Source organism: Electrona antarctica (genome assembly GCF_951216825.1).
Source record: "Electrona antarctica genome assembly, chromosome: 24".
In the NCBI taxonomy this organism is placed as follows: Eukaryota; Metazoa; Chordata; class Actinopteri; order Myctophiformes; family Myctophidae; genus Electrona; species Electrona antarctica.
In genome coordinates, this window is record NC_136803.1 from 28,524,072 (window position 1) to 28,541,644 (window position 17,573).

The window sequence follows — 17,573 nt, forward strand, 5'->3', positions numbered from 1 at the left end:
GACTATAAAGTGAAAAGCCTATACACAGTACCTAGGTCTGGTACAGGCCTATAGGCTACTGTATTTTTCCCATGAGGAATAGGCCATCAAATGTATATAGGTTTAGGTTAGCCTAAGATTTAGACTCTCGATGTATTTGAATAATTTTGTCAGAATCGATCAAATACATTACGAGAGTCTAACATCTTATATAGGTAGGTTAAGGTTATTTGAACACACTCAAAATAACCTGTCTCCTGTCACAGAAATGCTGCTTTGACTATAGTCTAACCTCGTGGACACAAAAACAACTCGCCCCTTTACCAACTCGCCCCGGGCGTACAGCCGGCGGAACAGCGCGGCCTGGTATTCCTAACGTAACCTAAGTAAAGTATGCTTAAACGGTTAAACCTAACCTTATTCCTAACCTTAACCTCAGTAAAACTATATGCCTAAACCTAACCCTATACCTAAACTTAACCCCAGTAAAACTATGCCTAACCCTAAACTTAGGTTTTAGGTGAGGTCGGCGGAAAAAAGCTGGGGCGATATGGAATTGCATGGGGCGACCGTACCTGTTACCGTCAAGAGACTCAAGACTACCCCATAACTTCCACTGTGGTGGCGGCGGCTGTGGCAGCCAGGCATGCAGTGTGTGTTGGGGGTCAGGTAACCGATAACATTCCCCTGCGATGTGTTCCCCTCCTCAACAGCCGTTTCGTTTCTCTCTTCCCGTTTTCCTCTCTCAAGAAGTGAAACTCGAGCCGTATACACAGGACTGTCTGCCTCATTGGCGCAATTTGAAACCTCACTGATGCTAGTAATACGGAGCTTAAACCAAATGCCCAACATGTAGTATTTATATGTCCAGGAACAGGAATGTGTGTGTGTGCGTGTGTGTGTGTGTGTACGAAGTGCGCTCCGTAAAACTTACATATCGGCTGATGAGGGTCCGGAGGGTGCTGAAATCCACCCCCATCCTGCTCCCCGGCGCCTTTCCTCTCCGCGGCGCACACTTTGTGGGTGTTTTTATTTGTAATTTTCACCGTCGCTTTAAACGCTAGCTTCTCTCTATTATCCCTGCCCTGTTCTTCTCCATGACTTTCACGACCCGTCTCTCCTCCTCCTCTCGTCCTCCTCCTCCTCTACTTCTTCTTTATCTTCTGCTTCCAGGACAACAAAAAACAAAACAAAACAAAATAATAATCACCTTATAGGTGCAGTGCGAACGAGCCAGTAACCATTGTTGTGCCCCGGCCGCGGCATGCGCTTGCCTTTAATTCTTCTTCAGTCAGAGTTGGGGAGAGTTCACGTGCACAAGTGCCCCACCTCTTCTGCTGAGATTGACGACCACCACTCTTCTATCGCTTTTCTTGATCTCCTCCGCCGCGCGCGGGCTATACTCCTCCTCCTCCTCCTCTCTCTCTCTCTCTCTTTCTCTCTCGGTTGTAATCTTCTTGTCTGTGTGTGTGTGTGTGTGTGTGTGCGTGTGTGTGTGCGTGCGTGTGTGCGTAAAGGAGCTTTTCTTCCGTCTCCTCTACGTCACGGGCTGTTTGTGTGCTCTGCTGGTGGTGTGTGTGTGTGTGTGTGTGTGTGTGTGTGTGTGTGTGTGCGGATGAGCGCTCTGTCTGCGCTCTCTAGTGTTACGTTCCGTACCTGCCTTCACTTGCAACTCAATAGGTCGAAGAATTCCTTGTGTTTGGACAAGCCCGGCATGCACTATACGCCCATAATATGTGCTCCGGGCTGTTGGAATAAATAGACTCTTTAAATAAATAAATACATTAATCAATGAATAAATAAACTATAATAAAGCAAGCTTTACTGGTGTTATAAAAGGATCAACGCATAGTCAAAAGCTGCATAATTTATGAGGGGATTAGTCACAATATCCCTCATCAAGTGAAGTCATCATCATCATAGACATGTTGTAGCCTAGCCTATTAGATTTAGACTGCCATAGATTCATTTTATCGATTCTGACATTTGTCAGAACCGATAAAATATAGGCGTTATGTGTGTTTATCTTTTAACTCAAGTTATATATACGAATCAGTTACTGCTGTGTGCACATTCCCAACATAGTCCTTTAATTTCAGCACCACGTGGGTGGAGGACAGCTCCCCTGAAAAGTCGGGGTGCTGGACCTTAGTGCTGGACAGCTCCCCCAAATTATTCTGTTTGTGTGTGCATGCGCGGGGCCGCGGGCGCGCGCGCGTGTGTCCCAAAGTTTCATAAGAAGGAGGCCTACATTTCCAAGACAAATATTTAACTTTTACTCAAGTACTAGAAATTAATTGAGAATAGCCTCTTCAATTTTGCCTAACTGCCTGTCAAAAATGCCCACCAGCTCCTCTTCACCCACTTGGGGTCGGAACCTTTCATCCCCAGAACGTGTTTCGGGGGACGGGGGAGTGTTTACTTCCCGCTGTCCCTCTCTCTTCAGTGTTAGCAACATAGATATAGCAACGCCTCTCTGCTGTGCTGTGCTGTTCTGCTGTTGGCGGGTACTGTTAAAATGGCGTTGGAGCGCAGTTATAGTTAACCGTGGCTCCGTTCATTAGTGGTAAATAAACGAGTGTTTTGGTTGTTGTTTTTTTTGTGCCAGAGGCACCATGGCCGCTCCGGACCAGAAGTCCCCCAACGTGCTGCTGCAGAGCCTCTGCTGCAGACTCACCGGGAAAAGCGAAGGTAAACGTGGGGCTGAGCAGAGAGCAGAGCCGCTTCCTCGGGACAACCGTCCGTTAGCATGACATAAACGCGTCTGCTAACTATAACGGCCAACACGCTAAGCTAACTAGCCCATTTCGGGGACCCTCAGTTACCCTTTTCTGTATTTCGGACGGCGGTACCGCCGTCCAAAATACAGAAAAGGTAACCGAGGGTCCCCGAAAGGGGCTGCTAAGCTAAGCTAACCTGTGCTGCTAACGGTCCCCCTCACTCCAGGAGATCATCAACAGTTGACGTTAACGTGATGATGCTCCTTCGTTCCTCCTTGTCCGTCTGTCTGTCCGTCCGTCTGTCTGTCTGTCAGTCGGTGTGTCTGTTTGTGAAATTATATGTGAATGCTTTGTGAACTCGTTTTATTGCTAACGTTAGCGGCGTTGTTCAATTTGTACTACTACTAGGCTTGCTGCTAGCTCTGGTTCATAGCTCTGCTAAACCATTTGATGAATTAAACAAGGTGGACCCTCTTGTAAACAAGTGTAATGCTTAATTGGGTCGTCCACTCACAGTTAACAGTCTTTGTATTGAGTTTGTGCTTAAATATTTCAATCAATCAATCAATCAATCAAACCAGCGCTAGCTTTGAAGTGAGCTTTAAAGTCTTCATTCTGACTGACTGACTGACTACACCATTTGGTTCTCAAAGTGTGGGCCGGGGACCCATCCCAGGGGACCTTGAGGGACTTCCACGGGGGTCCCATAGCTTAATGATAGTTCTTTGGATCCAAATGGACCCTTTATCGGTCTGTAACTCAGAGAGTGTACAAATGGATCTAAATGGACCCTAACGGCTCCATTTGGTTCCATTTGTACACTGTCGGTTACATTAATGAATTGATTGATTTTTACAATATGCATTGGGCTCCCAGAGATAGAAATGCCATTAAATGGGGGTCCGTACTGTAGCCTAATAAATAATGCATGTCAAACCGGGGGTCCTTGAAATATAAATGGTTGAGAATCACTGCCGGAGTCATAAAACTCTTATGGGGTCCCTGGCTGGCATATCTTTTCAAATCGTGGCCTGCGGGCTAATGAGTGTCATTTTGGGGGTCCTTGACATGAACATTGCGTTGCTTTCTGATTAGTCTATTCGATTTGCACTACGCTTGTTGCCAAGTTGTGCCGGGCTCTGGTAGATTTAGATATTAATGCCTGTGCTTGGTTCTAGTAAGATTTGCAGCGTGGCCTTTGTTGCATGCTTTCTGGCTCTAGTAGATTGACAACTATCTATGCTTGATTGAAGATCATGCTCAGCTTTTGCAGATGGTTGCGTTCTTTGCTTAAAGGTTGCCTTGATGGTTCTATTAATCTAGCTTTTTTATTTTATTTACTAGTTTACAATGTCAAGGCCACTATGCATACATTACATTGACCACACATGATGGTGCTGCTAGTTAGTAGTTTGCTGCTTGCGCTTGGCTCTAGTTGAAGCTCAAGCGTCATTGTTGTACATCCACTGCACTCCAGTCTAGTTATGATAGATTTACAAATTGTCTCTACCTGGTACATCTACTCATCACTTTTCCTTTTCCCCAGGCTGCCGTGACCGTGATCACCCAGTGGGAATCGTTTCGAATAGTATCGATTTTGAAACAAATCATGACCCCAGTAATCTGAATCGAACCGTGGGACACCAAATGATTACCAAATGGTTCCCTAGTAACTCCAATTTCACCAGGAAATGGGTTGCAAAAAGCCATTTAGACCTGGGAACGATTCTACAAATGTCTTCTAAATCCTGACAGTTTTCTGAAAAACCTTATGTTTCTATGTCAGCCGTTCTCAAACATTTTCATGTCAAGGACCCCCAAGAATATATGAAATTGCCCACCGACCCCCATCTAAAAAAATATGTTGTTCCAGGAACCCCAAGCAAAGATTTGAGTTAAAAACGCTCACTCTGAAAGAATACATATTCAAAGATTTGCACCACATTTTCACGATTTTTCAAAAATGGCAGACCTACAAGCTCATAGCGCGGCACCGAGTGCCGCACTATGAGCTTGTAGATCTGCTATTTTCCAATAGCTAAAGCATAACCTAATGCTTAAAACACCAAAAAGGGTTCCCGCCCAGAATGGATTAAACGTTTAATTAAATGGATTAAATGTTATAATGTGTGCTGCACCACTCCTCTATGATTCGTTGGGTTTCACAAACCACCCGAGTGTGATTGTTTTTGTCAGTGTGACAAAAAACACCCCTTTTATCAACTCATAGCCTAAATTATCTGATTGTCTGACTCTAGACAGTCAAAAACCAAAATACATTGGTTGCCCACCTCTGCTGCTTTAGCGATTTCTGCTTCTGCTTGACCAGTAGATTAGATTTACAAGATTGTAAATGTTGTCGGTAGGTTAGCTGCTTGCTCACTGCTTCCATTTTATTCTTTTAACCCATTCAGGCCTGACGTCGAAATTAAAAAAAAAAAAGTTTTCTAAATCATGACACTTTTCGGAAAGATTTGAGGCACATTTTAACGATTTTTCAAAAATAGCAGACCTACAAGTTCATAGCGCGCCACTCGGTGGCGCGCTATGAGCTTGTAGATCTGCTATTTTTCAATAGCTAAATTATAACAATGTTTAAAACACCAAAAGGGGTTCCCGCCCCAAAATGGGTTAATGGTTAATGTGGTTAAACGCTAACGTGACATGGATGCGTTCCAGGTCTCAATGGATTAAGATTTGCAGAATGCAGATGATACTTGCTCGATGCAATGCAGGCCAGGCCGCTGCTGCATTTATGCATAGAGTTGGTTGCAATATTTTAATATTACTGCAGGCTTACAATGTAATGCCAGCCCATGGGCGCCGGCCCGGCTGGCGTCTTCTTCGACATTGTCTACTTCGACTTCGTGCAGAATAAAGAAAGTTCTAATTCATCCCATCAATTGATTTGATTATTGCTTCATCCTGTCGGTAATCTGAATGACCTCAAAAGGTTTCCTCGTCCATTAGCAGAGGTGGAAATCACAGTTTTAACTGCCCAAGACGGAGATCTCCGTCTTTTCAAACTCATCTGTTATCTGCCCAGGACAGAGATCAAAGTCTTTTAATGCTTTATATTTGTTATCGGAGCGCGCTATACTTAAGCGTCTATTGCACAACATTCAAAACCAGAAGTCGTTGGTCCGCCGGCAAAATGATCGCCCTCCATTATAATGAACGGGAGCCAAAATCTTCTCCCGCTGATTTCTCTGAATCTAAATCACAGATTACCATTCTAATCGAAACACGTGTTTTTGATGGCCCCGTCGCTAGTCGCGGTAAAATAATTCATGTCTCGGGCGGTCGGCGATCGTCCCGCGATGGATTTGGTTAGCCGTTATGCTACGTCCGGTAAGGCGAATGGGAACTGTGTTACTTTGAAAAGGATATTGTCAGTTGTTTTGAGAGTCTATGCATCATCTTAAAATGTCTCCACTGATGCCACGGTGGATTTCTTCTTTCCCCAGCTGAAGTTGCTCACCAGTTCCAGTATGCGGTGCGCGTCATCGGGAGCAACTACGCTCCCACCATCGAGCGGGATGAGTTCCTGGTGTCTGAGAAGATAAAGAAAGAATGTAAGTGGCGTTTAAAACGACTATGATCCTCCATTGGAAACAGACTTGTTGATGGGATGATGGGCCACAAGCATCAGAGTTGTAGGTCAATCACCCCAGACTCCTGCAAGGAAGTTGTTTCCCTCAGTCTAAGACACTTTTTGCCAGGCTGTTTGAGTTCGACTGGAGCTTTATCCCATTTTGACCTGAGATCAGATTCTAAAAATGTCTTCTACATCCTGACAGTTTCCTGAAAAAGCTATGTTTCTATGTCAGTCGTTCTTCGATTTTTCAAAAATAGCAGACCTACAAGTTCATAGCGCGCCACTCGGTGGCGCGCTATGAGCTTGTAGATCTGCTATTTTTCAATAGCTAAAGCATAACATAATGCTAACACCAAAAGGGGTTCGACTGGAACTTTTAATTCAGTTGTTTCAGACTGATCTGAAACATGGAATTTGTACAGAAGTGAACTTCTTTTAATCTCTGCCTTCAGTGCCTATTAGGTGTGAGTGTGCATTAGCTTTACTTTGACGGTGACGTGTTTTGCACATGCCTGCATTAGGTGTGAGTGTGTTAATAAAGTCAGAATCTAATTGCAGGGTCAGAATCAGTTTTTCTTTCATTCGCTTTTCGCTCACATGTATACTTTAGCTTAAAGATTTTACTTTCAACAATCGTCATCTCACGTTGTAGCCGCAAGAGAGAGCACACTTTTTTTTTTTACTATTTGTTTTACTGCCCCACAATAGCAAATCCCAGTAGACTTTGATAGTAGCTACTAGCTAAAGTACGGCCATTAGTGGCAAATATTGATCCAGGCTTTGATGTAGAAAATAAAAGGTTGTTACTTACCACAACTGGGTTATATCAATCACTAACTGCCTAATTAGAAATGTCCCGATATATCTTTTTCACTCACGATATCGATACCGCAGCTTTGGCTATTATCTGCTGATCTCTATTCTCTATATCAATCTCGTATTTTATTTGAATCTTAAAATGGATGGATTTGTTCTGCTCATGATGGGAATTAACCACCAGCAACGGCAGTTGCTTATGAAGGACTGCCACCTAAAGTTATTCAAACGCAATCATAAAAAATCACACCCGTGTGAACTGAGTGGTGTAATATAGCCTGTCTGACGTAATGAAATCATGTCTGACGTAATGAAATCACACCCGGGTGAACATAGCAACCATGCTCATTTTTTCTGCACTAACAAAGCCAGTTGTATGAAATCACACCCGGGTGAACAGGGTGAACATAGCAACCATGCTCATTTTTTCTGCACTAACAAAGCCAGTTGTAGGAGTGGTTTACACCACTCAATAACAAAGCCAGTTGTAGGAGTGGTTTACACCACTCAAAAAGTACTTAAAGCGACCGACCAACTGCAGCATTCCACATTGTAAACGGTACACCCTCGCCCCATTACATAACTATCCTGGCTTACAGTGCAGCTGCAACAGTGACAAGCAACACTTAACCACATGTCGCGCAGCACGTTAAAGTGCTTATATACATACATTTGATGTCAAGCGAAGGTTTAAAGCTAGATTTCCCCATGGTTTGTATCGGATAGATATGGATTTCTTTCTCTCCCCCATAAGTCTGGTCCAGTATAGAGCGTCGCAGCCCCGCCCCCTGTCATGACGACGCCAGGCCCAGGAAATGATTCCCAATGCATTTTTCCCATAGACATTTCAAAAAGTATTTATGTAAAGACCTGTAAACCTCGGTCAAAGCCAACTCGGATCGTGATGGCTCATGACAACAAACACAATTCTTTGGGCCGAACAAATAATTAGAAAAAAGAAAAACGACAAAAGTGTTGTACCCTGCCGTTTTTTTCTTCTTTCTAATTATTTGTTCAGCCCCAAATTGTTTACAGTATGTTGTCATAAGTTGTCTGATCCGAGTTGGCTTTGACCAAGCCTTACAGGTCTTTAAATAAATACTTTATGAAATGTCTATGGGAAAAATTAATTGGAAATTGTCTTCCGGGTCTATTGGCCGGCTACTTTGTATTGGATCGGGACATCCCTATGCCTAATCCCTATTTTAACCACCAGATCAAACATGCTGGCAAGTCGTGTCCGTCTGTCTCGTCCCAAGAACACAACGCTACTAGTTTCTGTTGAACTTGCCTTGATACAGTCCATGTTTTAAAGGCCCTGGAATTGTATCCATTAACAACAACATCACAGAGGCAACTGTGTGATGACCTCCATTTGACCTCCATATAGCCACATACAGATCCCTGGATTTAATTAAACCAAATCAACTGAATTTTATTTATAGGAACTATTTCTAAGAAATGTATTTTCCTGCTGGCAGAGATAATCTTCCTGCCGTGAATTTGACTAAATTTATACTACAGCGGCCTTCCTCTGGGCCCAGAATTCAATAAGTCACCGATTCCTGTGCAACATCGATCCCAGCCCCGATTAGAGCAGTAGTAGTGAAGTTGTAATTTGCCCTCGCTGTGCAGTATAGACAGTTATTGTCCAGAGGCCCCCATGAAGGCTGACGCAGGGGTAATGCATTTTTAACGGGCTTCTCAAACGGACAGCTGAAAGCCAACCTTGGGCCCTGCATTACTCCAGCATTGGCACAATGTACTATAGTAATTGGCCCTGCCAGAGTTATTTTAGCACCAACATCATATTTCTTCCCGCCACAGACCGAAAGCCAGTCCTGGCATCGATGGGCTTTTGGAAAATAGCAGTCAGGGGGGAACTGTGTTTTTAGTCTTGTAGGGGCAAGGATAAAGTCACAATCGATCTGGCTTAACCAGTTAAGTCCCGTATCCTTTGTTGAATAGCACGATTTGGCACACAGAGTAGCTGCTCTACAACCTCACAACATCGGGAATTTGTTGTTGATCTACTACTATATTACGATGTTTTTGAAAAGGTTTGGACAATGTTTGCCGATAATGACATGCACCCAAAACACGAATGCCAGTTTGAACATAACTGAACTCATAAATGAGTAATTCCGATCTCTTTTCATACGTACCCTCCTTCAACATCAATCTATTTCGTGGATGCCTATTGCCTATAGACAGCAAATTGACTTAGTTTCTGAATTTCCTGCTGTCTTTAAAAAATAAACAAAGTCTGTGTGTACTAGTGGCTACTCTTCGTTGATGAATGTGTTGTCCTGTCCTGCTGACGAGTCCTGCCAGGAAGAGTGATCTTTCCTGGTCCTGACTCCCGAGGCGGATGGCGTGCGCACGGTCTGGGCCCGCAGACGGTATCGCATGTCATCCCCTCTCCTTCCTGTAATGCCTCAGTGCAAGGGCTCGAGATTAAACCATTTAGGCCTGACGTTGAAATAAAAAAAACGTTCGCTCTGAACGAATATAGATTCAAAGATTTGTGCCGCATTTTTATGATTTAAAAAAAATAGCAGACCTACAAGCTCGTAGCGCGCCACTCGGTGGCGCACTATGAGCTTGTAGATCTGCTATTTTTCAATAGCTAAAGTATAACATAATGCTTAGTTAAAACACCAAAAGGGGTTCCCGCCCAAAATGGGTTAATGGTGTCCCGACTCCTGATGTCCCAGGGCCTATAAAATATGCATTTGGGGATTTAAATTTATCTCATTTGGGGCTGGCTTCGGGACCAGGGGAGTTTTTGCACTGAAAATACCGCATACCGTGCACACCTACAGGCAGCATGAGACTAGCAGCGCTGCATAAGACAGAGACTTGAAACGTGAGTGAGCTGCCTCAAATCCTGACACAAATTCTATTAACCCATTTTGATCTGAGATCAGATTCTAAAAATGTCTTCTACATCCTGACAGTTTTCTGAAAAAGCTATGTTTCTATGTCAGTCGTTCTTTTTTTCCCCGATTTTTCAAAAATAGCAGACCTACAAGCTCGTAGCGCGCCACTCGGTGGCGCGCTATGAGCTTGTAGGTCTGCTATTTTTCAATAGCTAAAGCATAACATAATGCTAACACCAAAAGGGGTTCCCGCCCAAAATGGGTTAAGGTAAAATAATCCAGAGTATAGAGGGTATGCGCCCTGCATAAAGTGAATGGCAGATCGAGTAGCAACGTTGAGTGTCAGAGTGAATTTAATGTTGTTTAAAGTCATTTAATGCGATCAAATAGGACTTTTCTGTTTGGATGTATGGGCTGTCAAGGCCAGGAAGTAGTTTTTTGCCAATCAGTAGCGTTCAGCGTTCCCTCATAACCTAGACGTGACAAGAAGCGCTGACATCCTCGCTCCTCCAACCTCTGCACAGTGCAATCTTAAATGGTATTTAAATGATTCGCATAATGGCGATATTTTCTCTTACTAGCCCTTACCCGTTGTGAGATATTTCCCCCCCCCCCCCTTGTGGCCGCAGGAGGTACTGCGCCCTGAGCGCATTTTTAATTCACTAATAAATTCATTATTAATCATTAATGTGTAAAATTGAAAAAAGGGCTTCGTTAAGACCTCCATATTATTATGGTCAATGCCTGTGTGAAAAGTGGGAGTGATTGGTGCAGGTGGTGAGGAGATACGGCGGTGTTTCTGACAGACACACACTCAGACGTTCAGACATTGTCAGAATTATAGTATGATGATGATGATGATGATTTCCAGCTGTAGGAAGGTAATAAGGTACTCCGTGATATGACGGTGAATGAGTCCGTCTCTGTGACTTGTATTTTATGCGCATGCTGGTTGAAGCCAACATGCGGCCTATATGTAAAGATTCATAGGCTAGTATGGCCAAAACATTCTTTCATCATATTGCCATATAACGAGTTTTATGAAAACTTCTTCTGGAAGCATTTTGACTAAATAAGTGTATATTCTCTATCTACAGAAGAAACATGAAGCCAAACAAATAATGTACTACACACATTCACTTTGGGATGGTTCACATTTCATTGTGGGACGGTTCCGGGACATTGGTGAAAGAAGTTAGTCTACTCTACAGTGGAGCCCTGTTCAGTGTCCTGTACGGTGGAGCAGAAAGGGCTTCATGTTTGACCGTTCGTTGTGCTGTGTTCCAGTATCGAAGCGTCATGCTTGGTTGTGTGTTTGTGTTACAGTGCTGAAGCAGAGACGAGAAGCAGATGCTGCTCTGTTCTCAGAACTCCACAGAAAGCTTCAGACTCAGGTTAGTAGTTAAGGTGTGTGTGTGTGTGTAACCGTAAGCACGGGAAGCACGGGAGCAGCGCATGTCCGACCGACCTGTCTGTGTGTGTGTGTGTGTGTGTGTGTGTGTGTGTGTGTGTGTGTGTTAGGGCATTCACTAGTTGTCATTTTACTAGTTGCCTAGTTTACTAGTGGACTAGTTGTTTAACTATTATGTACAAAAAAATATTTTTTTGTTTTTTTGGAAATAAACATTTGTACATTTAAAAACTGTGTACATTGGTGACGATAACTATAATCTACCTGATCTTGAGGCCTACAAAACCGGGGGAAAATAATCTAAATAAAGAAATAAACTTCTTCTTCAACTAGTCAACTAGTACCAACAAGGTCGACTAGTGGATTTACTAGTCGACTAGTTGCTTAATGCCCTAGTGTGTGTGTGTGTGTGTGTGTGTGTGTGGAGAGACACTCAAGAATGTTTGATACCCCCGTTACGTGGTTTCCCACTCCATGTGACTTAAGCGTAAATTGTTCGCCCGAGCATGAGAACATGCATGTTTGCTGTGTTCAGGGTCTGCGTGTTTAACCGTGTTAACTGAATGTGTGGTGTTTGTATTCTGTGTGTTGCGTGAGCAGGGCGTCCTGAAACACCGCTGGTCTGTCCTCTACTTGCTGCTCAGTCTGTGCGAAGATCCTCGCAAGCCGTCCACCAGGGTGAGTCCAGCACACCGCGTTAATGCATCGTACATAAATGTGTTGCGTCGGGGAAATGGATTGATATGATTTATTTCATGAAAAAAAGCATGGTTCTCAGAGTTTCATCCACTGCTTATACCCTATATATATATATATATATATATATATATATATATATATATATATATATATACGTGGTTGACTCTATACTAGGTCCTCTTTCCCCTTCTACAACAATATCTTTGCAGAAAATGGCCAACCTGCTACAAGAGAAGGAGAGAATGTCCGCACACTAGGCATGTAACGATACACTCAACTCACGATACGATACGTATCACGATATGAGGTTCACGATACAATTTTTCACGATATTTTCGACAAATGACCAAAAAAATATATATATTTTTTAATGATTTATCTTCCCCCCCAAGCTTTTTTCACAATTTTTATTTAACTACATTGCAAAAGTAGCATTACTTTTCATGTAAAATTACTTAATTTCTGTGCAACAACTGTAAACATGCTTTCATGTTTTAAACCTAGCTCGAGTTAACATTTCTTCTTTTCTTTGATGGCATCTTAGGATAGATGTAGACCTATTTGACAGTGCAGAAACATAATTGCCTTCCTTGATGTATTAATGAGCATCAATAACGACCATCACCTGTGTCACAGACACATACAGCTCCCCTCTGCAGGCCTCTACTACTGAAAGTGACTGCATGGAGTCTGTCTCATTTATCTCCAAAAGCACGTGAAAATGATGGAATATGATTACAGCTCACATTTCATATCACACACTAGCCCCCCTAAAAAAAGAAAGAATAATCGATATGATTTTTTAATAAATCAATGCATATCGCCGGGATATATCGATATACGATATATCGTTACATGCCTACCGCACACTGTTGAGCTTTACTCAACAGTAAAATTCCAGTGGGAGCTACTCAACAGACTGCGGACATCCTCTCCTTCTCCTGTACGTATCTTTTTGTTCAGCACCTGAACGTTTTCTAGAGATGTGCGTATACTTTCCTTTGGATTCCGTTTCCAACCTGCTACAAGCACACAACGCTTTGCAATGCGAGTTTGTTAGACGTGGATATTCTCGCCAGATGTTTGCCCCCCAGAATAGGGACACTAATACTATAGGGCTCATGTGGCTATGCATTTTGCAGTGTGTTTGTTGAGCTCATACTTTGGACTGCACCGTACTTGCCGTGCTTCCTTCAGCAAGAACTCAGCCATGCTGTCCCTCGACCCTCGGACTGTTTGGCTTACAGTCGAGCTCATGCACCTTGGTTGAACAACTTAGAAAAAGCTGTCATTGCAGTTTAGCCCATTTAGTCCTGACGTCGAAATAAAAAAAACGTTCGCTCTGAAAGAATATATATTCAAAGATTTGTGCCGCATTTTTACGATTTTTTTCAAAAATAGCAGACCTACAAGCTCGTAGCGCGCCACTCGGTGGCGCGCTATGAGCTTGTAGATCTGCTATTTTTCAATAGCTAAAGTACAACATAATGCTTAGTTAAAACACCAAAAGGGGTTCCCGCCCAGAATGGGTTAGTGTGAGTATCTGAGAATTCTGAAGCCGCCCACTATGCTCAATAAAAAAAATAGGCTCTGTGCCTAGGCTATTTTGCGCCTTGGGCAATGACCTTGTCATAATGTAACTAGACCACTTTGCAAGATATCTTGCTCCATTGATTAGAAAGTGATAATCCAAAAATAGGCTCCTCGTTGACTTAACATTGCACATTGAATGTTTTTAGCACATAGAACGAATGCAAACAAAGTTGATGCCATTTGATCCAGATCTTCAAATAGTAAAATCCACAGGAAGTTCTTTTTTGTTTTTATTTAAAAAAGGATGCCGTACCAGTTATTTATTTATTTGCAGAATCAGCTTTGTTTGCATTCGTTTATGTGCTAAAAAGTGACTTTGCGTGCTGTTTCACTTGCGCAATGTAAGTCAACGAGAGGCAGTACTAACACTTTCAAAATAACATCTACAAGACGACAACCACGGCTGCAAAGACCCCAAAGAAGACACCGTGGTGTGCGTGGACGCGAGAGATGGAGGAGCGTTTAGTAGAACTTTGGCGTGAGCGCCCTTGCCTTTTTGACGTTTCCCACGAGCTGTTCCACAACAGGATGGAGAAGGACAAGAGTTGGCTAGAAATTGCCGTCGCTCTTCAACTGCCAGGTGAGAAGGAACGGGCACTAGGACACTAGGACTTAGCACAGTGGTTCCCAAACTGTGGTGCGTGCACCCCTCGGGGTGCGTGAGCGCCTTCTAGGGGGTGCGCGACATGAAAAGTCTAATGGTGGTGCTATGGTTTTATTTTAAATATATTAACCCATTTTGACCTGAGATCAGATTTTGAAAATGTCTTCTACATCCTGACAGTTTTCTGAAAAAGCTATGTTTCTATGTCAGTCGTTCTTCGATTTTTCAAAAATAGCAGATCTACAAGCTCATAGCGCGCCACCGAGTGGCGCGCTATGAGCTTGTTCATAGCGCGCCACCGAGTGGCGCGCTATGAGCTTGTAGATCTGCTATTTTTCAATAGCTAAAGCATAACATAATGCTAACACCAAAAGGGGTTCCCGCCCAAAATGGGTTAACATATTATGCCAATATATGGCAAGTAATGCAGAATATAGCCTATGATGCATATATTATGCCATATTCGGGTTCATATATGTGGATAAAAAGGAAATATATGTCTCTATATAGCTTACGGTATGCAATTTATATTTCCATGTGGCGGGGTGCGTCAGCTAGGTCGGGAGGTAACAGGGGGTGCATGGCCAAAAAGGTTTGGGAACCGCTGCCATTATCACATCATATATTAATGACAGTTTGAAACATACACATCACATTCTGGACAACAAATTACTATGCTTTTTTTTTTTTTTTTTTGATTTTCTTTTTTACATTTTGTCTTTCAGTTGAGGAGGTTCACACTAAGGCCAAAAAGCTGAGAGCCCTGTATTCCAGAATGTTGAAGCCCAAACCTGCGAGTGCGAGCGGGAGCCAACGCCTCACGGCCAGGCAAAAGTGGCTCGTCCGGGACATGGATTTCATAAAACAACATATTGTTCACCGTGCACCCAAGGCCACCGTAAGTTATAAAGTCTATTGACGTAACTAGTCTTGGTTGTTTTCATTTCAGGTCATTTTCTCTAGGTTTTTAATAGTATTTTCTAGGTAAATTCGGGTTTTTTTTTTTATTTTTTTACTTTGTATATGAATATGAGTATGAATAATAAAATCATACTCACTGGCATCAGCTGTACTACAAGTACTGTTTATCAAACACAGGATAAGATGTAAGTTTCCTTTTGTGCAAGCACATACCTAAGAGTGTAGGGCTACTATAGTAATTAGTTAATTGGAAAACTTGAGTGCTATGAGCTATACAATATTCAACACATGCCAACATACAACAAATGCCTTCATGGCAGGTGGGGTTCATTGTTAACATAAGGATACGTCTTATCAGTCCACAACTCGATAACACAATGAGACAGACAAATAGGTCCATATGAGAATTAAAATGGGAGGTAGTAGTGTTAAAATATTACTAAAACTGATCACTAACTAGATCGTTGCTGCTATGCTGACATAGTCAGGTTTCCTCTTGGACTGTTTCTTAACCCATTTTGACCTGAGCTCAGATTCTAAAAAATGTCTTCTACATCCTGACAGTTTTCTTTCTATGTCAGTCGTTCTTCGTTCACCGAGTGGCGCGCTATGAGCTTGTAGATCTGCTAATTTTCAATAGCTAAAGCATAACATAATGCTAACACCAAAAGGGGTTCCCGCCCAAAATGGATTAATGAACTGGGGTTGGCCATTATCTGGATGGCATTTTGTCTTGCACCTCACCGTGTACAGATTGTAGCACTACCCGTGGCCCACTGGGCACACCCCTCTGAAAGCCTCTGTACAGTGGAGACTTTGGTCCCTCTTCCAACGGGGGTCAGTTATTTTCCCCTGTGAATTTCTTTGAACCAGTTCAGAGTGTTTCCACTGAAAATAAATTGATTCAGAACCATAAAAGTTGGTTCAGAACTGGAACCAAAAGAATGGTAGCCGGTTCTGTGAAATGAACCGGTCGGGAGCGGATGATATCGCTACGTCATGTTGTAGTATTGTTTTGTAGTCATCAATCTTCCGGAACTTCCTTTTCCCTAAAAAAACCCCACATTTGTCTCAATAAAAGCTGCAGGCTACGAGAGCTTTTATTGTTATTCTTCCGGTATGAGGGAAAAGGAAGTTCCGTTTGATTGTTCCTGTCTGATGACTACAAAACAATGACTACAACATGACGTAACGATATCATCCGTTCCAGACCGGATCACACGGACCTCCTCCGAGGTGGAAAGCCTGGTGAGGTGAGGTTAGTCTTCTATAGATGCATCTCTTGTACTGGAAATAGCCAATCTACAAGCTTCACGACGTGTTGTGAAGCTTGTAGATCGGCTATTTTCAGTTATTAGTCTTTTTAAAATTATTAGTATTAAATTATTAGAGTATTTGAAGTGGTCAAACTAGAAATAGAAAACATCTTCATAAGTATCTTCCATAAAACCGTAATGCTCTCGGATATATGTGACTAAATTTGACTGAGGGACTGCCATTAGATTTTTTTGAATTTTCATATATGAAAGAATCATAGCTTCAAATTGACATATTGGTTGTTCAGTTTGACCCACCAGTTTTGGAGATATGGCTTATAGAGTAATGTCTTGCAGAAAACAGCGAGTTGAGAAAACAGGCATGAAAGGTTCACTTCTGTGGTCTCTAACATTACACCTAGCTACATGTTTAAGCATTTATTTCATATTTACATGTCGATATCAGCTCTGACACTTATTTCAGACATGCTCTAGTATGTGAAGAGTCTGCCTGTGCTATTAACTAATTTTTGGAAAAAAAAAAACCTTTTTCTCCTGAAAAGCTGGAATGTGCGCGATGGCAGTCTCTCAGTCAAATCTGGTCACATATCATAAAATTAAAGCCTCCATCTAGAAAAATAGAATGATGGCATCTAAACATCACAGTCCTGCATAATATTAGTTCATTGTTTACGCTGTTTCAAAGATCACAGATTCGGAGTGACGAAAATCCTAATCTGATTTCAGTCGTGAGATAGCTTCTGTAGCTTTATTCCATGCATACGTCTGCAGTGGGGATAAAGTCATTGGGAGGTGGGGGCTGGCGTGCAGGACTAGCGAGGGCAATGGTGTGTAGGCCGAGGAGCAAAGGATTTAAGTGCATTTTAGTTATTAGTCTTATTTATGCTCAGAATGGCATAAAATGGGGGCACTGTGGCACAGTCGGCAGTGCTGTCGCCTCACAGCTAGAAGGTCCTGGGTTCGATTCCCGCTGGGGACGCTGTGGGCGCTGGTGGCGTGTTCCCTCCTCCGCGTCATCAGTGCCCATACCCGAGGTGGGGTTGGCAAAAGGGCCTTTCTGTGTGGAGTTTGCA

At 42.8% G+C, this 17,573-nt stretch overlaps 2 protein-coding genes across 2 annotated transcripts in view; one reads left to right on the forward strand and one right to left on the reverse strand.

Annotated features, from left to right (window-relative positions):
• LOC306917135 (phospholipid-transporting ATPase IH-like) overlaps positions 1–1,067 on the reverse strand; it is a gene marked incomplete at its 3' end in the record, with an annotated part of 89,883 nt that extends 88,816 nt beyond the window's left edge. Inside the window, 1 exon segment of the mRNA XM_079495268.1 lies at positions 914–1,067. Within this exon segment, the coding sequence (XP_079351394.1) occupies positions 914–958 (45 nt within the window). The 5' untranslated portion in view covers positions 959–1,067.
• Positions 1,068–2,365: 1,298 nt separating this feature from the next.
• The window catches only part of tubgcp3 (tubulin gamma complex component 3), a 46,077-nt gene continuing 30,869 nt past the window's right edge, over positions 2,366–17,573 (forward strand). Inside the window, exons 1-4 of the mRNA XM_079495975.1 lie at positions 2,366–2,670; positions 6,167–6,274; positions 11,322–11,389; positions 12,007–12,084. Coding sequence (XP_079352101.1) covers positions 2,595–2,670; positions 6,167–6,274; positions 11,322–11,389; positions 12,007–12,084 — 330 coding nt within the window. The 5' untranslated portion in view covers positions 2,366–2,594. The remainder of the gene's footprint in view (positions 2,671–6,166; positions 6,275–11,321; positions 11,390–12,006; positions 12,085–17,573) is intronic.